At 49.6% G+C, this 15,217-nt stretch overlaps 3 protein-coding genes across 3 annotated transcripts; 1 reads left to right on the forward strand and 2 right to left on the reverse strand.

Moving 5' to 3' along the window:
- Positions 1-441: 441 nt before the first annotated feature.
- scw4 (putative cell wall glucanase (Scw4)) lies at positions 442-2,087 on the forward strand. Its single transcript, XM_071049721.1, has one exon. The coding sequence runs from the start codon at positions 595-597 to the stop codon at positions 1,825-1,827; it is 1,233 nt and encodes a 410-aa protein (XP_070899606.1). The 5' UTR covers positions 442-594; the 3' UTR covers positions 1,828-2,087.
- Positions 2,088-2,707: 620 nt separating this feature from the next.
- lcbA (serine C-palmitoyltransferase subunit lcbA) lies at positions 2,708-4,937 on the reverse strand. Its single transcript, XM_071040071.1, has 4 exons — positions 4,455-4,937; positions 3,874-4,384; positions 3,324-3,815; positions 2,708-3,255 (listed from the first exon to the last, which is right to left on the reverse strand). Exons 1-4 carry the CDS (start codon positions 4,781-4,783, stop codon positions 3,073-3,075), a joined length of 1,515 nt encoding a protein of 504 aa, XP_070899607.1. The 5' UTR covers positions 4,784-4,937; the 3' UTR covers positions 2,708-3,072.
- A 657-nt stretch (positions 4,938-5,594) lies between these two features.
- Positions 5,595-11,945, reverse strand: BJX68DRAFT_76237 (1,3-beta-glucan synthase). The gene is made up of 3 exons (XM_071049723.1): positions 11,316-11,945; positions 11,064-11,247; positions 5,595-10,995 (listed from the first exon to the last, which is right to left on the reverse strand). The coding sequence occupies exons 2-3, from the start codon at positions 11,222-11,224 to the stop codon at positions 5,661-5,663; spliced, it is 5,496 nt and encodes a 1,831-aa protein (XP_070899608.1). The 5' UTR covers positions 11,225-11,247; positions 11,316-11,945; the 3' UTR covers positions 5,595-5,660.
- Positions 11,946-15,217: the final 3,272 nt, after the last annotated feature.

The following is a 15,217-nucleotide window of genomic DNA, read 5'->3' on the forward strand; positions in this document are numbered from 1 at the left end:
TCCTCCTTCGATACCTACCCTTGAACGTATGTTCAGAAGACGTAAGACAACCAATGCTCGCAGCAAGATAAGACCTGCAAATTCTGGAATATTCATCTTCTATAGATTCTCGGCTGGATGACTCCCGCGAGAATCATGCTTCTCTTTTTTTCGCTTCGCAACCCATGGTGTGTCTCGGTTTGAAATGAAGGGGCACTATGCTTGATTCTCCATTCCTCGCGGCGTCAATTCCTCCGAGGCGCAGAGCTAGGCCAACATTCTTACCAGATCGAGATTCTTTCGATTGCATTCTTCTTATGGGTTAGACTTGCTGCCAGTAGGTTCCCTCGAGTCTCACCCCAGCGGCTCCACCCTTGAGTGAATAATAACCTGCAGCCCTCATTCACACCACAAGACCGGTTAAGGTGAATGAGTGCAGTTTGCGCCAGGCCATGGAGGAACCCTGCTAAATTCATCTGTGTTGGCCGCTGGCTTTTCTTTAAAAACCTCTTCCTCACCTCTTCCTCCCCCTTCCGACGCCTCGTGAGCTGAGGAATCTCGATTCATTCGCCTCTCGACGCGCTTACCAACGGCCTGCCAAACAGGAACCACACGATGTGGACTGCTACTCTCTTCGTCGTGCTTTTGCTCAGCGTTTTTGCTGAAGCTTACCCCGTTGGTAAGATTACGACCCCAACAAAGAGTACGGAAGAACGCCCAGAAGCTCACTATCTACAAGATGCCCCTCTTACGTTTGAACATGGAGCTATTGCCGCTGCACCAGAGCCTCTGATTATTGAAGTGACCGTTTGGGTGGATAATAATGGACAACCCCTTTCAACCGAGACGCACTTTCCGACAAAAACCGTCGCAAGGGTCAGTACAGAAGCCCTAGAGCACATGCCAAACCGTACTCATGCAGCTGTACAGGAGCCTACCAGCCTCCCTCCTTTTCTAGCAGTCCCGGACCTCGCTGCCCCTCATGGCCTTGTCCCCACTCTCGGAGCAAATGTCAAGACTGACCACAACCCTAACTCCCATATGCCAACCCATCCACTCCCTCAGCAAAACACCAAGTTCTTCGGAATCTCTTACTCCCCCTACAATGCCGACAGTACCTGCAAGAACCAAGCCCAAGTTGATCAGGACATCGCCAGACTAACCCACTATGCATTTGTCCGCATTTACGGTGTAGACTGCGACCAAGCCCGGAAAGTCGTTAACGCAGCCAAATCCCACAATATGAAGGTCTTCGCAGGCGTTTACGACCTACAGAATCTCCACGCAAGTCTAAAGACCATCATTGACGCTGCTGCACCCGATCTGTCTATCCTCCATACCATCTCTATCGGCAACGAGCTCCTCAACCGCGGACAGAACTCCGCAGGTGACGTTGTAAATGCCGTCCACGACGCTCGGGCCTACCTGCACTCGCTAGGCTACACCGGCCCTGTCGTGACTATTGATACGTTCTCTAAGCTTCTCGAACACCCTGAACTTTGCCACGTCTCGGATTACTGCGCCGCGAACTGCCATGCCTTCTTTGACAATAACCAGACGCCAGAGAACGCAGGGGACTACGTTCGCGACATTGCTCATCGCCTCTCGTCAATCTCCGGCGGGAAACGCACCATCATCACGGAGTCTGGCTGGCCACATGCAGGGCAGGCCAATGGGAGGGCTGTGCCCTCACTAGAGAATCAGAGGAAGGCCATCGAGAGTCTGCGCCGGTCCTTCTCGCGCAACCCTGCCGACCTTGTTCTCTTCAGTGCCTTTGATGATATGTGGAAAGAGGACAATCAGTGGACCTTTGGAGCAGAAAAGTTTTGGGGTTTTGAACGTCCTTGACTTTTCCGTTGACTTTTCGCCTGACTTTTATACCTTCTACCAGTGTCATACTTCTCTCAGTTGAAAAGCGGGGCCTACCTTCTGTGTTTCTTTCTTTTCATCTCCTGATTTCGTCCGATGTTGTTGAGCTTGATGCTCGATATTGCCCATCCATGACATGTTCCTCATCAATAGATCAAGCATGTCTACATGTCTCTCACTGTGCCGGCAACGGTGATATTTGGCTTTGAATTGATGCTTCTCTGCCTATGATCCCGGCTGAATTCAATGCAACTTGACGGTGAATTGGCTAGAATTCTGTTGATGCCAGGGTTGGAAGTTGGAACTTCTAGATCATGTTGTGTCATAGCTAGACTAGACTGCCATCCCCTCTGATATGAGAACCACGAATGACTCTTTCTATATTTTAGTTTGCTTATGGGATAATGTATGGTGTGCCGCCGCTACTGAGCCGAGCACGCAAAACGAGACACCACAGCCAGTGGTTTGGCTTCGAGAGATGGAGAATTCGGGACTAGTCTATGTACCTTACTACCAGCTCCCATTTCGAGAAGTGTACCTCAATGAGCCGGGACCTACGTAGGCACACCGTCGCACCTTTCCAAACCGTCTATTGTGCCTTCCTTTTCGGGCACCAGTTTGCGCAAGGCAGGTACGACGCAAATGAGGCTCGCCCCTTCCATTTCTTAGCAGCCAGGTCGGCACTATGGCGCCTGCCTTTGTACTTCATACTAATGCTTAGACCTCAAGAGGCAAGCACAATGAAGGTCGCGCCTTCCCTTTTAACAGGTGAAGGGCGCCACTGTAGTCCGCTTGAATGACGCATCTACCATAGTTCAGGGCTCTACTACGTCTTACATGAGTAGGCAAAAGTTGGAAATACCAAAGCAATCCGTTTCCATTAAATAATAGTATGAGCTCTAATAATGCAACAATACCAAAACAGCGAGATATTAGGTAGGTATCGTAGGTAGGCACAGATTCCGCTGGCCGAGAAGAAAAGAAGACGCTGTGCATGCCCTTAAGTGGGTACAAGTTCCAATCGTACGGGAGCTGGGGCGTCCGCGTGCGATTACTCTATACAAGAAGGGTAGAGGAAGGGCTTAATTATGGTCGTCAGGTAGAAGAAAGGATGGTGGAGGGAGAGAAAGTAGGCTGAGACGGCAAAAATCATGGTCGCGTCAAACGTGTCATGATCACGTCGTTGAAGGGCAAGGAGATAGGAGGAAACAACAATGCGGCGGTTTACTTTCTCCTGCTAAGAACTTTGGTGATCGCGTGGCGGATGATAGTTCCTGATTTCTCGATTTCCTTTTTCGTTAACCCGATTGTGACGCATACTTTGAGCGCCGCGGGAACCTTTTGCTTGGGCTCAAAGTTGTCGTCCAAGCATTTGAGACGGGTGATCAAGACGCCATTGGTGAGGCACTGCAAAAGAAGACACAAAATTAGCATTGCTCCGTTAGTGGACGAATTCATGATTGTGATATGCGTACCTCGTCCACCACATCCTGCAGGACAAATTGTTGATCTTCAGGAGAGAGCCTTTTTGCCGCAATCACTTCGGGCTTAAGGACGAGGATCATGATTGGGTTCTCAGGTGCACTAGTGCAGTACACCCAGTCGCTGCGAGGATCAAGTTGCGACCACATAACCTTGGTAAGGTCCCGCAGTTGAGTGATCGTCTCGGGACTGTTTTGAAGGACATTGATTGTCGCGCTTGCAGTGGTAGACAGAAGAGCAGGCAACGCGGCGGAGAACGTGTATGCAGCGGCTGAGATACGCTGGTGGTGAACAATCTCTTCTGAGCCAGCACAGAAACCACCACCTGCGACGAGCGGGCCGGCCAGCGAGCCCACAATCATATCAACTTCAGCCGCATCAACATTCTGATGTTCGGTGATACCACGGCCGGTTCTTCCCAACACACCAAATGACCACGACTCATCCAGGATCAGTCGGAACTTGTACTTGAGTTTCAGTTCGATCTTTGGACTCGTTAGTAATGCGGATACCAAGGATAGGAGTCAAAAAGCGGAAACTAACAATTCTAGGAAGGTCAAGCATGTCACCATACGACTCGAACAACCCTTCAGTAATGATGAATCGTCGGGTAAGCGGCTTCCTCGCTTGCTCCTTGGTAACCTTGGCAAGAACCCTTTCCAAATCATCCATATCATTATGTTCATACCAACGAACCATACTCCGAGAGATCTGAATGCCCTTCCGGATAGCAAAGTTCACGCCTTTATCCGCAACTATAATGTCGCCTCGCTTGGAAAACGCCGGAATCACGCTAGAAATCGTTGAGAACGCCTGGGAGTAGATAATGCAGGACGCAGTGCCGAGGAATGACGCAACATCCGCTTCTGTCTTCATGTGGACATCTTGGGTACCGTAAAAGCCTCGCGGTCCGCAGGGTCCGACTCCGTAGTTGCGGAGGGTCTGGATTGCCTTTTCCTTGATAGACTCGTTCGTGTTGAAGTTGTAGAAGTTATAGGAGCCGAGATTCATCACCGTTCGACCATTGGACAGTTTCGACTTGGGACCGACAGGCCTACAATTATCAAAGAATCAGCAGCTGTAAGCCAACACGCGCAGCAGCATGGCTCCGGGAAGTTATTTACCCGACAATAACCGTCCGCTTCTCAATCTCCATCTCTTCTAAAGCGGTGGGTTTCCCGACAAGCGGTTCCGGCGTCCACTCATCGACCAAATCATCAATTTCATCCTCGGAGAGTTGAACAACGCCGGGCTTGGTGGAATACTTTGGCGCAAGAAGGTAGCGAACGGCGAATAAGAACAGGAACAGCTCAACAGCGGAGCGAATTGGGTCATTCTGGTAGCTGGATTTCACATAACGCAAGAAGATGGCAGAGCCCGGTACGCGATGGAAGAGGTTGGCGAGCTCATGGAGGTACTCGGAAAGGAGGCGCTGGGTGTCCTGGACATCCATGGCGAGAGGAATTCAAACGGAGCGCACGTAGCGCAGGGGACAAAAGTATTCAAGAGCAAGATTCAGTCAAGGAGGATTGGAGGTCAATAATCAGAAAAGGGGTCGGATGGAATTGTATCAGGGGTCTGGATCTGACGTCTGTTTCAACCGCGGCGCGCGATTTTGTTTTCCGAGCAGGGCCGGCACGTGACTTCATTCAAACTCCGAAGATACAAGGCAACACTCAGTGTTCTCTACAGGCATACAAAACCAGTGGCAGTAGAAATGAACAAACGAAAGCAATAGATGGAAATTTGCTAGTCTAATGAGTTCACATAACAGAAAAAGAAAAAACAACAAGACACCTCGCGGAGACCAAAAGAAGCCGATAGATATTGGATCCATTAACGCTCTCAAGCGGATCCTCAAAGTAGAGATTCCGGCAAAGGGAGAAGAATATAGAAAAGGTAGAAAACAGTCAACGGGGCTTAGCAGCAACTTCAAAAGACGCTGGGTAATTTATACATCTCGTTTCCATGTTCCATTTCAAGATAATGTAGCAGAATGTAGTTGGTGGTGGGGGGAGGGGCGGGAGAGGAAAAGGGCAGCGTCTACCAGGGGGGAGACGCAACCGGCTCGAAACCCTTCCCAAGACCAGAGCCGGTGTAACTGCTCATGGTGTCGTTGTTGTCTGAGTCAATCGGCTGAAGGAGCGTCAAGGGAATTTTGGGCAGCGTGGCTTCATCGATCACGTTCCTGGCAATAAGCGGTGCGATGAGCAAGACCAGGAATAGAACGAGCATTGCAAAGTACAAGATGGCGAAGCGAATCACTCTTCTCTTTCGAAGCTTAGACTGCTTCAGAGAATAGATCGGAGGGCGAATTTGACGACTAATACTCAGTTAGAAAAAAGGAAGGAATCAGGACGGGTAAGTCGGAGGCCATACCTTGGTCGAAGCCAGAAGAGGATGACAGAGTGAAACTTGTCAATGTACGGAACGCACAGCGCGGGTAGCATGAAGAACAAGAGAATATGACCAATGACGAAGTCCGCAGCGAAATAACCCAATTCCGTGATCTTGCAGAGGAACTCACGCCCCGGTTGTGACAGGGAATGCCAACCCATGTTGTACCACTTGCCTGTCCACCAAGCAATATTAGACTGGTCATGCTTGAACTCTCGAGTAAGCGCGAGGGAGATGATAAGCTTGTAGATGAAACGCTGAATGGTCGCAGCGGAGATCATGCCCAGCACGCATCGGGGCCAAGACCAACCCTCAAGGAAGAACATGACTTCGAAGATAGCCAGCAAAACGATAACAGCGATGGCGTGAGCGATAGCTGCCAGCACGGCGCCGAATTTCTTGCAGCACATGCTCAACAAAGGTCCCATACAGCAAGCCATGCCGAAGAATACACCAGCAACACCAGCATTGATACCAATAGGTCCAAATGCCACGACCGCAATACGTATTATGGCATTGGCTGGCTCGGCATTCGGGATTCCAGTTCGAGAGTTGATGTAGAGGTATGGAACAAGAGTCACGGCAACCAAAACGAGAGGAGCAATGATTTCACTGAAGAAAATGTTGGTGATGCGAGCTCTGGGGACATCGCCTGATCCTTTCTCCGAGGGCACACCGAGAAGCTTACGCTTGTAACCAGTGATGCGGGTACGAGACAAGCGGCAGAAGCCAATCCACGAGGATGCATGGGTGCGGGAATTGCCGCGAGAAAGCCAGCGGATGTAATCGCGGTAATCAATGAAAAAGTCGTTCCAGGCAAACTGGTGAGGGTTGAAGAGGAAGGGCGAAATGCAGAGGGCGAGCAGCGAAACCCAGAACCAAATCAGAGCTGCGGTCCAGACGGTTGAGGTGGAGAAAAGCAGCATAAGCAGCAAGCGCGCGCCAGCGTAAATTGATGGACTCGCAAATCGAGAATAGAGGACACCAAAGGGGATACGAGCGGTTGCAAAACCACGACCAGTTCCGATGTACCGCGCTCCGCCGAAGGCAAGGTTTTGGTGAACTGCATTGGCGTAGATCTGGCAGGTGAACACCTCGAACATGAAAGAGAAAGAGCCAAAGTGCTTGGCCAGACGGGTAGCCATGCGCCAAAGGCCTCTCTCGGTCAATTCTTGGACAGCCAATGGAACAAACGAGATGAAGAAAACGATAAAGATCGAAATGACACATCGGTTGACCCAGTTGACGATTGGAGTGAGAGGTGCACAGTATGTTGGGCGGAGTGGATCAGTGATGGGCAAGTCCGAGTCGTAGTGGCAGTTGATGGTCTCATGCTTCAAAGCCCCCAAATTGATCAAAACGATCATAAACATTTGCACAGACAACATGATGAACATGTTGTTAACGTGGAAGCCAGGGTGAGCATAGTAGAAGGACAGGAACCGGTCAAGGGGCAGCTGGGTGCCTAGATAATAGTACTCTCTTGACAGCATCTGTTCACCCATTCCAGTACCGATCTTGGTAGTGAAGTTGAGAATGGAGCCAAATCCAAGATCACGACCTTTACCACATTGGAAGTACTCGCAGTGCTTGATGCGACCGCCACGGATCATAGCATTCATACCAGCGTAGATATCCTCGTTCAAGTGCAGACCCTTCTGGGCTTTTGAAATACCACCTCGAGTCGTCATGAAGATACCGTTGAGGAAATCAGGGTGACCATAGTGCAATTTTCCACCAATCTGAGCCAGAGTACGAGCGAACAGTGTACCGAATGTCTGTTCTTTACCGGCGGCAACGTCACCAAGAATACCGATATTCTCAGAGAAAATGTACTCGCGGGCACCGAGAATGGCAACAGGCGCCTCCTTTGAGGCCGGTATTCCAGGAGTGTATGGCGAAACATTGTCCGTCGTCAGCTCCTCAAATTCAGCGAGAACGCTGCGGATCTTCAAGCACTCTTCAAGATAGTTATCTTGGTTGGCATCAATGACCTGAATGTACTCGCCACGGTAGAAGATGATCGAATGGTTCTGGTTATCAGACTTGCCGTCTCCGAGAATGGGGTTGCCAGAGAGCTGAACCCTAAACTTAGGCTTTCGCATGCCGTTCTCGAGGAGCTCGCAGTGCCCATCAATAAGAGCAGAATAGAGGCGGGGTTCCTCACCCTCATTTGCTGGGGGCTCTTCGTCAAGATACGCGATTTGAAGGTCCGGATAAGCACGGAGAAGGAACTCGGTGTTTTCACGTTCCTCCTTGGTAAACTTTGCGTAACGTTGCATGGAAACACAGATCTTGAACTTGCGGCGGGCCATTCTCTCTAGCTCACGTTCCAGCTTTTCAGAGTTTCCGCCGAACATTTGGACGACTTCGGGGTTTTCCACGCGATACAACAGCTTGATGGCCCTGCTGTAGTTCATGAACCCGGAAACAGTTCTGTAAAGGGTCTGAGAGCGCAGGGAGGACCAAATGCGGGTGCGAAGGGTGTACTCAGGGGCAGCCGATTTGAACCCAATACAATAAAACGGCAAATCATCAATCTTGCTCTTTGCAGCGTCTTTCTCGTTCTTGTCGGGTTCTCCATTAAATTGAGAGGTCTCATCTGCCAGAATCTTGGTATCCTTGACAAAGCAATCCCACTCATGAGGGTGGAGCTGCTTCAAGTATTCCAGGAGAGTGACACGGGAATAAGGCTCATCCTCACGGATAATCTCACGCAGCGAGAGAAGGATCTTTTCACTGTAATGGGGAATCAGGACCGTGAAAGTTGGCATGTTGTCAACGGGCAGAGGCTCGGGCATAGGGGTGGAGAGCGACTGGGCAAAGAAGGAGATACGGCGCTCTGCTTCACTACCGGATGGGAAGAACTCCGTCTTGAAGGACTGATCTTCCTGCGAGACAAAGAACGTGGGAGCGCGAAGAGTTCGCTTGCCTTCTTGTTCGGACGGGACTTGGTGGTAGAGAAGCTTCTGAACGTGATCAATAGCAAGGAGGTGTTCTCTGTACATCGAGATGATGATAGCGTTCCAAACCTGCGAGATCAGGACCTTGGGCTTGTACTTGATTTCCATGTCCGTGGTGGCAAGAACTTTCGAGTAGATACGCTTCGGAAGACGCGAGAAGATGTTTCGCCAGGGAGACCAAATGGACACACCCAAGTAGAAAGAGCGTGCAACGGAGAAGATGGTGTTGCAAATAATGTACCAGAGATAGCTGTCGAGGAAGAACAGTGTCAAATCCATGAAGAACATAAGGCCAAGAAGGATCTGAGGCTGGTGCTTGCACAGGACGTCCGGAATATACGTCACACCGGCACACTGGTGGATAGTGTACGGCGATAGGTACCGGATGGGATCTTTGATGGACAAGGTCAAGAAGAAGTATGATTCGGCCAATTTCGCACCAAAGACACAGACCCAAAGACCGTAGGACATCCACATATCGTTTCCCTTCAGCTTCGGGTAGCTGGCAGTGAACGTTTGACTGGCAACATACTGTCGACCGTGCTTCTTCAGATAGCTGCCAAATAGACCACCAAGTGGCATGACAGAGAAGAAGAAGAACGTCGCAAGTGCAATGAAAAAGTGGACGATGCCTACAGCGAGTAAGATCTTGTTGTCAATGCCGTCGGAGAATCCGAAGACGAAAACACCGGGAGCGAGGTTGACGACGAAGACCAGGATGAGGAATAGCAATCGCTTGGTAAGATGTTGAGCACCTGCCCAGCGACGAGGCACATACAACCATTCAGCTAACGTTGCGAGGATCTGGATGAAAGAGACGATAGCACCACCGAAACCAACTGCAGACCAATACCTTGATCCGGGGGGTTTGTTGTTTAACTGCTGTTGGTAGTTTGGTGTGTAGAGGGTAGGGGCGTTGTATGCGGTGAAGAACCAGAAAGCACCCAAGTGAATGACCCAGATACGGTTGAAATTTGTGATCAGATGGAACCATGAACGAGTTTCCTTGTATGTCTTGAAGAACACCTTCTTCCAGTTGACTTCCTTGAGTTTGACCCATCTCTCGGCGGGAGGGACGTCGACGAGTCGAGTCTTGTCCTCCAGGACGATACGCTCGATACCTTCCGGGTACCAGAAAAGCTGGTTCATATCATCATAACCGATAATTTGATTATGATCACGCTCACGGCGGACATACTTGCCATCGAGAATCTCATAACCTTGATCGCGGCAGTATTGATAGAGCGGGGTAATGATCTCGTTGAGATAGGTAAATTCCTCAACAGGCTCAACCCGGTTCTGGCATTCTGGGGAGTTGTAGTAGTCGTCTGCGCATTTGAAGATGAAGCAGAGACATTCTGGCAGGAAACGAACTTGGTTTGCCTCACCCCAACACAAGAGGTATAGAGCGAGTTGGCGCACCCTCTCATGTTGTGATATCCGGTTCATCCGTGTCTTCCACCTGTATTCGGCGGCTTCCAAGCTGTTGTCGCCTTCCAAAGCTTCAAGGTTACCCTCGACATCCTCAGGGTTTTCGGTCGCCTTCTTCTTCGCGGCCTTGCGTGCCTTGCGGGTCTTCCGATCACCTTTGCCCAGCTTCATGTTGGCGAAGCCAACGGCATCGTCAAGGTCCAGATGAGCGGCAAAATACCAGCGGCGATAGTTGGCATTGTCGCCGCCGATATAATCCGCATGCAAGGACAGAAGAGCCTGGTTTGGAGTCATTCGGGAAGCACGAGAATCCAGCTGTGTCATCAGATGGTCGTACATGTTGCGCATGCTGTCCCGTTGAAAGCCAAACTTATTCACCAGGTCAATGAAAATGTCTTCAATCTCTTCCTTGGACACAGGAACCTGACCATCAGATGCCCAAGCCGGGAATGGCTCGCGGGATCGCTGGCCAGCAGGGAGAGCATTTCCGTAGTCCATGCCGTACACTGGTGTTGAGGCTCCAGAGGATCGATTGCCGCCATATGATACCTGTGACGAAGGGGGGCGATAACCGTAGCCGCGTCCGTACTGGCTATCAGTGTAGCTGTTGTACCGTTCGTCTCCACGTCCATAGTAATCCATGTCTGCGGCACGAGCGGTTTCGGATCTCATGGTAAAGTCACTGAAAGTCTCGGATTCCTCCTCAGAGTCCCGGCCACGTCTTCCCCTGCCATAACCTTGGCCGTTTCCTTGATCATAATACTGGTCACCATAGTAGTCATCGTGATGACCGGAATCGTAGTAGCCGCCATCTTGTGGGTAGGCAGCACCGTTGTTATCGGTATAGGTATTATAGCCGTTGCCTCCGCCACCGCTAAATAGTGAGTAAAAAAAATATTAGCAAATGCTGTTCAAGGTGTTTGTGCTCCCAGGCGAAAGTACCTTCTGTTATCATAGTAGCCATCCCCGTAGTCATGATTGTCATAATAACCTTGGTTGTGGTCATCCTGATAGTAGGCATCTCCCCCTTGACCATGAGGCTGGTCATAGCCATCATCGTAATGGCCCTGTTGGTAGCCGGAGCCTTGTTGATAGCCCGACATATTGAGTAACGACGATCACTGAGCTTTTCTTGAAGACAACATTAGCCCCTCTTACCAAGAAACCGCCAATGGCCGGTGACCATGAACTCACAGAAACAGCAGCCCATTAAAGATTATCTGACAGTTCTCACAGTATATTATACCATAGACAAACGGTGGTTCTGGCGTTATAGAAGAGGAAATCTCGGAGATAATGCACCAGGCGCGTCGTCGAGTATCGTCGAATTCGGGGCGTTTCCGCTTCGGAGGCACCGGACCTGTCCGCGAACCTGTGTACGAGTCAAGCTCGGTCGAAAGTAGAAATCGCCGTCCTGCTCCTGACGAGGCGAAGAGCTGTCGATCGGTGGTCGAATGTTGTCAAACGAATGGAGGGAGGTAGTAGATTAACGAGCGGAGACCCGTTTGCGAGGTAGACAGGAAGGAGCACGAAAGTCTCCCGAGCGAGTCGCCTCCTCTTCTTTCCTCGAACGAAAGACAGAAGGAAGGAAGGGGAGTGCTCGTTCCGTAAGTGTCGACAGTAGAATCCAAGATAAAAGAGCGGACTGGGACTCAAAAACAAGGAAGAAAGGAAAAGTGAAGCCGCAAAAAGAAAGAAAGGGAACCAAGCGAAGGACGAAGGGAGGGAGGAGGCTTGAGTTGGACGGTCAGCGTGAAAAGGGAATTGATTGTCCAACTCCAAAGCAGGGAAAACCGGCCAGGCTGGCTGGGGGGCTGTGACTATTTTGGGCGCTGGAGCTGCTAAATTACCGTCCTGATACGCAAATACGTAGCGGCTCGCTGCTCGTACAGCGTATACCAGCCCGATACCTTGGTGAGGACGGTTTTTAAATGTACATTTTGTATGAGCGTGAAACCATAGCGCCACCAGTAAGCCAGTCTGAGTAATTTTCGTCTAATAGTCTTCGAGTTGTTTGATTGAGAACTTCGACTTGAAGCTCGCAGTTGCTGAGTTTAGATATCGTGCGATTGCCGAAGGCTGCCATCTCTCACTAAGGTCATTGGGCGCTCTCAGAATAAGGTCACTGGATCAGGATGGTACAACTATGGTAGTACGAATAGTACAGATTACATTGCCTTCTTCTTTGCTAATATTGGTATTCACGTTCTGGGTCCCGAACAACCGCTTTTTGTGGATGCTACGAAAGCCTCTGGTAAGCATCTATCAAGATCCAGCTTATGTATTCGGTCTGGTGGGTTTGGCAACAAATAACTCAAAGCGCGAGGCCAAGAATCCATGGAAGTCGCCGGAGCGGCCCCTGAGCCAGACCCACTGTGCCTTTTACTTGGCCAATCATGAAGAGCTATCTTGCTCGCCGTTGATGGGATGTAACAGCGCTTACCAGGTTTTTATTACCCTGGTATGAAGGGGTGTTCTCTCATTCTTCACAGTGGCCTTGCCATGCGACAGCATTCAACCCATCATGTTTCTGGGTGACAGGTCAATACACGCGTAGCTATGCCATTGTGGTGAACCCTCTGCTGAGAGTAAGTCTGCCCGCCGTTGTATAGAACGTATGCTACTGAAAGGGTACTTGGATAGCTCCTCGAGCAGTAATTCTTGGTAGAACTATATAGTTCAGCTTTCAGGCCACCATGCTCTCACAAGGGGCAAAGATTGCTTGTCAAGCATTATGCTCTTGCTCATGTTATGTGATTGAGCCATAGAGGCCTTCAAGTTTGACGTTGCGCTTTTTTATGAGCTCTTGGTGATGAACACATATATTGATCATTGAAAGAAACTGGGGTTCCAAATCCAAGAGGTGTTGTTCCTCGTCCCAGCGAGCTCATCAAAGTGCCCATGGGATGCTGCATTGCTACCATTGAATTGCTCGACGACAGACTCAGTGATGATCAGTAACCCTCGAGATAGAGTTCTGATGACAAAGTTTCAGGAACTAACTATCATTTAAAGTAGCGTTTTCCGCTGTCAATCCTCGAGCTTGGGGCATCGCAGTCCCCTGGCTCTATCAATATATATATCATGCACTTCGTGACTTCCTCAATCTCTCATTGCACTTTTTATAATTATTGTCAACGTTGGTAACTATTACAGTAACGAGTTCCAGGTAACTGGCAACTACCAATCTCAAAATTTTGAATCGCTCCGATGTATTGATAAATCATCCAATAAACGCGATTCTCGACAATCGATATCATGATCTCATCACCGATGACCAAATGGGATCAGACCGAGTAAAATTAACAAACCCCACTGTGGCCTAACTTTCAGTTCTTGATTGATGAAGTGGCCGCCTTCTGGCTCCGGTTGATCGCCCCTAAGCAAAAGCCCACGAGTGAGACTTCGAAGTTCGAAGCCTTCTGAAGTTCGTTCTTGTTAGTTTCATTGGATTAAGCGTGTCAAGATTTCGATTTTTTTTGCAAACAGAAACTCAAAGCGTTGGCCAAGTTGCTGATGCAGGAACATGGACATGATAATCCATCTGTTGATGTGGGATTGGCTGGCTTGAAGTGAGTTGTCCTTGTTTGGCTTTTCTTCTCCTGAAATCATCATCCACCCGTCCACGGTCCTGATTTCTGCCAAGCTAATAATAATAATGTGGGAGTAAGCCCCGCACTTTGAAACTACGTACTGAAGAGAATTTCATTTCGTTCTGCTGTCTTCGAGACTACGGAGTACCAGGGAGCACCTCAAAGGTCAGTAAGGTCAGTAAGGGAGTATGCGAGACACTGGAAAGATCTAAATATAAGCATGAGCGCTTCTCTTTCATGGATCAGCGACCCAAAGTGCAAGACAAATCTCAAGAGGAAAGTCAAAAAATCTTGAGATCCATGGAAGCTGTGGCCCGGCTTCGACGGAACGCCACTCAGCTGAGGGATCCGTTGATGGCGTAGGCCACCACGTACACCCCTGGCCAGGCTCAACTAGTACAACCCCGTTGTCTATCTATCTCCAGTCCGGTATATCACAGCAAAAAATCTATCGGTAGATGATATACTTCTAATGATTATAGTCCACAATTTCATGGGGGAGACTGCCGTCAACAGTCAACCACATTCGTGCCGGTTGCGGGTGTGACTTGGTCAAGACGAGGGATGCCGACATTCTCCCGTCTCGGACTCGGCCATGTCGGCGACTTGGTGAACTTGGATCTAGCTTCTTTTCTTGGTATCAGCACGATTACGGAGTACAAGTAGTATCACAATACAAAAGAAAACATGATGGCGATGCAAAGCAGAAGATCTAATAATCCGTACGAATTCGCCTCAAGGCAGGAGTCAAATTCAGCTCAAGCCTCAGTCCAGTCTCCAGTCCTCTCTCCACGAATTTCAAAGGCCAATTGGAGCATGGGCGAGTTCATTGTTTCAGAATGTCAACTTGCACCCAATCGCGAAACCAGGGTGGCGGTGCGGAGGTTGGACAGGTTTCGTCCGGTATTACGGGTGGCGAGTGCATAACTGCCGGTGGTTGAAATAGGGGCGTTTGCGGGTCAGACGGTATTTTCCAATTTTAGTCGGTTGACTGATGACCAAAGATACGGATACAGTTGAGAGATGCAAGATTGAATATTGAAAACCTGCCTTTGCATTATTGTGGTCGAGTCATGTTGAGCACCCTCTGAGACAAGAAGCTATGCCTCGAGTCGTGCATAACATTGGCTTATGAATACCTGACAGTATTTGTCTGGGAGGCCTACGAGGCGGAAGCGACTAGCACTGTGGAAGGAAGGAGGTGCAAATTAACATTTTATTGAGGCTCAAATGATCAAACACTGACAGAAAAGTGAGAGGGGCACAACTTGGAAGGTCATGAAAGCATCCTCACTTGTGCGGCTTGAATTTTGATTTAAAGGCTTGTGTGACTTGGAGGTTGGTAGAGCCTCCTGAAGCAATGCTACCTCGGCAGGCTGATCACGAAGAGCTTCTTTGATCAACACGAGGAAAGCTTCGCGTTGCCCAGATCCTTATCCTGCGGCTGTCTAACTTGAGCACATTTCAAGTTCTGTATACAGAGTAGCTGCGGGTTCTCTCTGT

This window comes from Aspergillus pseudodeflectus (assembly GCF_044049435.1).
Source record: "Aspergillus pseudodeflectus strain CBS 756.74 chromosome Unknown BJX68scaffold_19, whole genome shotgun sequence".
NCBI classification, from domain to species: Eukaryota; Fungi; Ascomycota; class Eurotiomycetes; order Eurotiales; family Aspergillaceae; genus Aspergillus; species Aspergillus pseudodeflectus.

What these genes read in the sequence shown, in the direction of transcription:
- scw4 (XM_071049721.1), top strand. Translation starts at nt 595, where the DNA reads ATGTGGACTGCTACTCTCTTCGTCGTGCTTTTGCTCAGCGTTTTTGCT.
- lcbA (XM_071040071.1), bottom strand. Translation starts at nt 4,783, where the DNA reads ATGGATGTCCAGGACACCCAGCGCCTCCTTTCCGAGTACCTCCATGAG. An exon ending in AAGCGGACGGTTATTGTCGG is followed by an intron (nt 4,385 to 4,454) that starts GTAAATAACTTC and finishes TGATAATTGTAG; the next exon opens with GCCTGTCGGTCCCAAGTCGA. An exon ending in TGCAGGATGTGGTGGACGAG is followed by an intron (nt 3,256 to 3,323) that starts GTACGCATATCA and finishes CTTCTTTTGCAG; the next exon opens with TGCCTCACCAATGGCGTCTT.
- BJX68DRAFT_76237 (XM_071049723.1), bottom strand. Translation starts at nt 11,224, where the DNA reads ATGTCGGGCTATCAACAAGGCTCCGGCTACCAACAGGGCCATTACGAT. An exon ending in GGCTACTATGATAACAGAAG is followed by an intron (nt 10,996 to 11,063) that starts GTACTTTCGCCT and finishes CTCACTATTTAG; the next exon opens with CGGTGGCGGAGGCAACGGCT.